Source organism: Cucumis melo, chromosome 5 (genome assembly GCF_025177605.1).
Source record: "Cucumis melo cultivar AY chromosome 5, USDA_Cmelo_AY_1.0, whole genome shotgun sequence".
Taxonomy (NCBI): domain Eukaryota; kingdom Viridiplantae; phylum Streptophyta; class Magnoliopsida; order Cucurbitales; family Cucurbitaceae; genus Cucumis; species Cucumis melo.
The window spans coordinates 2,966,868-2,972,915 of NC_066861.1; the positions used below are offsets into that span (position 1 = coordinate 2,966,868).

The 6,048-nt window shown below is 34.0% G+C and overlaps 1 protein-coding gene across 1 annotated transcript; it reads left to right on the forward strand.

Annotated features, from left to right (window-relative positions):
• The first annotated feature begins 2,851 nt into the window (after window positions 1–2,851).
• On the forward strand, window positions 2,852–4,251 carry LOC103491307 (elongation of fatty acids protein 3-like). The gene has a single exon (XM_017045215.2). The coding sequence runs from the start codon at window positions 3,229–3,231 to the stop codon at window positions 4,045–4,047; it is 819 nt and encodes a 272-aa protein (XP_016900704.1). The 5' UTR covers window positions 2,852–3,228; the 3' UTR covers window positions 4,048–4,251.
• The last annotated feature ends 1,797 nt before the right edge of the window (window positions 4,252–6,048 follow it).

Genomic DNA, 6,048 nt, shown 5'->3' on the forward strand with positions numbered 1-6,048 from the left:
TTTTCAACTTATCGATTGTTTTGGTTTTTTCGGTGCATCTCGGTAGACAATTAGACTGAGATTATACCATTTCTCAAATATTTTCCAATCTTATTTAGTTCTTTTTATCTTTTTTTTTTTAAATATTCAAACCTTCTTGGATCTTAATTAATTTTTGCTACTTTTGTCAATTTTTCGATTAAATTACCATTTTCCTTTTCCTAATGCTTCTCTTCTTCAACCAAAAACCTTCTTTTACATCACTCAACACAGTCATAGCAAACGTTGTCACTCTCTTTCTTTCTTGCTTCTGTCCAATCAGTTCTTCCACCTCTCATCAACGAGCTTACTTCTTTCTTCTTTTTCTCTTTCCTAAATTCTTGACATTCCGGTTTGAAGTTATAACAAGATAATTGGATTGATTAAAGAAAGGGAAGTAATTAGCATCCTCTTTCTTTCTTCTTTCCCAAATTCTCGACGTTCTAATTTGAAGTTATGAGAAGATAATTGAATTGATTAAAGAATTAAAGGGAAGAAATTATGAAAAGGAAAAATGACAATTGACCAAAAATAGTTGGAGAAATTGGCAAAAGTAACACAAATTAGTTAAGATTTAGTGTAACATTTGGGATGAGATCGAATTCAGTAAATGTAGCAAAAACGAGTTAAGATTTGGTGTAATGTTTGGGAAGGTTTGAATAATTTTTTTGATAAGATAGAAAATTAAAAAACCCAAAACAACCTTGAAAATTTTTAATATTTTAGGAAATCTCGGTGGTCGATCTTGCCTGAAATTGATTGAGAAAAATAGTTTTACGAATTTTATAAGAATGCGCTACTTTTAAAAACGAAAACAAAAAGCATGTTACTTTTGCCAATACTTTTACCGATTTTCCAAACAAAATGGTCTTATATGCTTTAATTCGATATCTTTTCGATTAATTTTTTTTAAAAATTATATTGTTAGCCATTTTTTAACGGCGTTAATCTTCTCTAACCTTAGGTTAGAAAATTGCGATTTTTAGAATGCAAAAATGCATTTCCATTGGTCACCCACACTCCAATTATGAAATATTTTTATTTGCATACTTTTTGTTTTAAAGAAAAGAAACATTGATCTAAAAATCCAAGAACATGGCAGAGGTAAAAACGTAAAGGGAGAAGAAAAGTGAAAGGAAATTGAAATTGTTGAGAAATCCTTGGATGTGTTATCTAAATGGATCTATTCTTGAGGTTCACATCGTTCGTGTAATTCTGTTGCTTATTTCGATATCATCATTCATCTACGTTATTGGAAGACCATCCCTCTTGAGTTGACTTTACTTTTGATTCATTTGTCTTTACGTTTTTTTTTTCCCTAAAATATATACACACATGCATATACATACACTATAGGAGGTAGAGATAGGTTTGATATATTGAATCAAAAAGAGACCACAACAAAATATGATATTTGAGAGAGGAAAAAGGTATTTTACCATAGGATTTTGAAATCAACTTTTTATAGATGTGCTTCTTGGTATTCTTTATTTTGTAAAAGTGAATGTTCATGAATGTATATTGGTATATTTTTCTCTCTATCTTTTCTTTTTTATTTATTTTTTAATTTGTTAATTAACGTAACTTACATTTAAGTTAGAGTACCGTACATGAAGATAACAAAATCCAAAATATTTACGACTTGTATAACAAAATAAAAAAAAGAAGCTCATGATGCCTAATCATTTTTTCATAAATTTCATATATGCTATTGTGATTTATATCTTTTTTGCGATTTATTAATCTTAGGTCATCTTGATGCAATTAAGGGCTAAGATTGACTAACTAAAAGCAGAAGTTTTTCATTTTTGGGATCTTGGGGCAATATATGTAGAATTCTTTCATCCCAGTTTATCTCGATGCCATTAAGACACGAGATCCAATATCTAAAAGAAAAAATTCTTTCATTCTAAGACATTGTATACCCGAGATTGAATGAAATAAAAACATAATTCTTTTATCTTAGGGCATCTCGGTGCAACTAAACCTAAGATCGTGTATCATGATCTACATGATAGTTTAAATTTGAAAGCCATCGTTTAAAATGAAGTATAAGATCGTGTAGATATACACTTCTTTCATCTTGGTGCATTATATGAATGATATCGAATGAGTTAAAGGCAGAATTCTCTACATCTAAGGACATGATATATATCAAAATCTACACGATCATGTATCGCCCGTGTGGTCAATTCATTACATGTTGACTGGGGTAGTCTTGATATTTTATATTATGGGTTTGTGAGCCTTTTATGTTTTCAAAATGGTTTGTAAATATTTTCTCCTATATATTTTTTTTTAAAAAATATCTCTTAAATTAACCGATTTTTGTCAAAATATTTAGATTTGAACGAACATATTTATTTTTATTAATTAAAAGGACAACAAAAATTGTAGCATGAGTGTTTAGTAATTTTAAATTTATTATTCGAAAACTATTTCATAAAGGGATATAAATTAGTAATTAAAAAAATTAAAGAAATTTTATCCCTAACATAAATAATTTTATCCCCAACCTGTCATGGGTTAGACGAAGAACCATAAATATATCTTAATTAATTTTTAAAGTGATATAAACTATATTAATATTAATTTTAATTAATTATTAAATATAAATAATATCATTTAGACTCAATGAATTTGTGAATGTTATCTTAGCCATTTAATATAAATCTTAGGCTGAAACTATTAATATTCTAATTAATTTAATTAAGTTATTTTCAGTAATTAATTTAATTTTTATTTTACTAATAAAGTAACTAATTAACATAACTTGAAATGTTTGTATTAAACTATTTAAGGGTTGAAAACAATTATTTTATTTTCCACATCCAAACACAGATTGAAGATGTAAAGACATTTTGATTCCAAAGGGTTATCCACACCCTCCTCTTCAGGTACGTTGTGAAGCTTCGTTATCATCATCAGTCGCGTTCATTTTTTCTCCATTGAGTTGCAGTTCCAGCTCCGCCGCCTTTGCCCACCCCCCTCCCCCACATTTTGAAAGTTTTGGATCAATGTCTCACAGCTTTGCTTCCCGACTCAAATCTCAGGTTCCCAAACACTAACCTTTATCCATTGACTTCATTCAATTGTTTGCCAAACTAAATTGTTATATGAGTTTGTTTAGAACGAATCTCTGTTGATGCATTATCTCTTCGAAATCCCTTTGTCTATTTCCTCTCATTTGGGTGTTGTTTGAAGTATATAATGAATCAAATTCTCTCAGTTCTTCGATATTGGCTTGTGAATCATCCCAGTATTCTTAAATTCGAATGGATCCAAGGCCAAACCTTCGCCTCCACTCCCCTGTTCCTCATCCTCACTGTTTTCACTTACCTATTCCTCACCTTCCTCCTCTCCCACATTCCCATTCCTTCCTTTTCCCCACACTTTCTCAAGCCAATCTCAGCCCTTCACAACTTTGTGCTTCTCATTCTCTCCTTCATTATGGCCCTTGGATGCACTCTCTCTTCCATTTACCATGTGCCTCACCTCCATTGGATTATTTGCTTTCCACCTCACACCCCACCAGTTGGACCTCTCTTCTTCTGGGCTTATGTATTCTACCTGTCCAAGATTCTTGAATTCATCGACACCCTCTTGATCATCCTCACTGGGTCCTTTCAACGCCTCACGTTCCTCCATGTTTACCACCATTCCACGGTTTTGATCATGTGTTATCTCTGGCTTCACACTTCCCAATCACTGTTCCCCATAGCGCTTGTGACCAATGCCACTGTGCACGTGATAATGTATGGATACTACTTCCTATGCACCTTTGGGATTCGACCAAAGTGGAAGAGGTTGGTCACTGACTGCCAAATCCTACAGTTTGTGTTTAGTTTTGTGGTCTCGGGTCAAATGTTGTATGATCATTTTGGTGGATCTGCTGGTGGTTGCTCTGGCTTTTTGGGTTGGTGCTTTAATGCTGTTTTCAATGGCTCTCTGCTAGCTCTTTTCATCAACTTCCATTTGAAAAGTTATGCTGCCAATAGGAAGAAGAGAATAGAATCTAAAACCCAATGATTCTTTTAGTGACAGTTTGGCTGTGCTTTGTTTATTTTAGATTTAGATCATTACAATTATTGATGATGCTTTGTTCCAGTAATTTGCACTTTCTTTCTTTTGTTTGATAATCGAGTGAAACCTATCCACAGTTTATTTTGCTCTATAAACTGTAGAGAAATGCCAAATCTTTGACATTCTTCAATAAACCATACGTGCAAACAATCTTAGTTTGAAGTATGTAAAATGATATGCTAACATGTGATATGTTTCAATTTTAAGCTTGAAGTAAGCTTGAAGTACTCCAACAACTTTTTCGTAGATGGTAAGAACTTTCTGTAAGCAAACTGCTCTGGAAATTGGGATCATTATTGATAATTCAAATTGTACTTATGTGGTGCTTGCCAAGGCAAGATTGATGGTTAAAGTTAGAGGCTGATGTGCGCAACTAAAAGTATACCATCATAACCATTTAGGAGGATAGGTTTGGTTGCTAGAGAATCAACTATGAAGTATGCCTCCTTCGTGCAGCAGGAGTCTTCCCCTGCCATGTGTGATTTAGGACATCAGTTTATGATTGGGAGGTGGACCAGGTGGTTGTAAATTTTAGTTTTCTTGTGCTGAGTAGGCGCTCAGTAATCTTTGGCACTTATCTCATAAGTAGTAAGAAGAGACCATATTAGGTTTAGATCTGCCACTGAACATATTATTTACAACAACCTTTTTTTGGAAACTGACACAAGACTTTCACTGAAATAGTGAATGGGTCTAATGCTCAAAGTATAATAGCTGAAACAAAAGTGCAAAATTTAATAAAACTTCAAATTTTCGAAAATATGAAGTCTTTTGGACTTCAAAATTATTGAAATCCTCTCTAATAACATCAACACATTTTCGAACCCATTGTTGTTGCAAGCTTAGGGTTTCTAGAGGAGGAGCAGAGGAATGGCTTATCTTTTGGCTTCGGACTCTGTTTTTTGATATGTTGTGCAGGGGTGAATTTGAGTTTGAGGCCTTCACTTTATCTGCATAATTAACATGGGCCTGGGCAAATATAATGAGATTCAACTAATTTCCATGTGAACGAGAGGCTGGTTGAAGAGATCAGTGCCGCAATCTATAATCGTGGTTCATTAAGAAACTTTTTAGCATTTGTAAGAAAGAGACCCATCCTTGTTTCTCACCTCCTGAGTGTATGCACAAAGGATTGAAACCTTGAGGAATTTCGAGAAACACATCAGACTATCTATCCGGAAGGAGCTCTGAACTTTGTGAGTCTTCTGCCGTTTTTGAGAACGAAGCTATGTTCCTCATATTGTACCAAACCCGGCAATAAACCATCTTAGTTGATTCTTGTAGGATTCTTCGAAAATCAACCTCTTCAATGTTGAAATGTCCCTTGTCGAACCAAATGCAGTAGAAGGACTCGACAATTTTACAGCTCTTCACTTCCATGTTAGCGCCGGGAGGAGGGACAGTCGGAGAGGGGAAAAGGAGGAGAGGAGTGAAAGAGGAGAGAAAAAGGAGGATGAAAGTGACTCACTCAAAGGAAGTTTCAGTATCTCTCAAAGAAAATATGTCTTGGATCTTTTAAAGGAAACAAGTATGCTTGGATGTAAGCCCGCCAATACTCCCGTTGACACGACTCATCAGTTAAGCAATAGAAACACATTGGTCGACAAAGATTAGTATCAAATGCTGTTTTGCAGTGAGCTATTTATAGAATACTTCGATACTTGAAAGGAACTCCAGGAGAAGGATCGTGCTTCAAAAAACCTAGGAAATGAAACATTGAAATCTTCACGGATGCTGATTGGGGAACCTAAAAAAATAGATAGATCAATTACTAGGTACCGTGCCTTTGTTTGGGGAAACTTAGTCACGTGGCGAAGTAAGAAACAATCAATCGTATCTAGAGGTAGTGCTAGAGCGGAACTAAGGGCTCTAGCTCAAGCAAATATGTGAAGGAATCTGGCTCAAAAGCATCCTATCATAGCTTAAAATCACATAAGGAGAACCAAT

Excerpts from the sequence above, each read along its gene's own strand:
- LOC103491307 (XM_017045215.2), top strand. The coding sequence starts at position 3,229 with ATGAATCAAATTCTCTCAGTTCTTCGATATTGGCTTGTGAATCATCCC.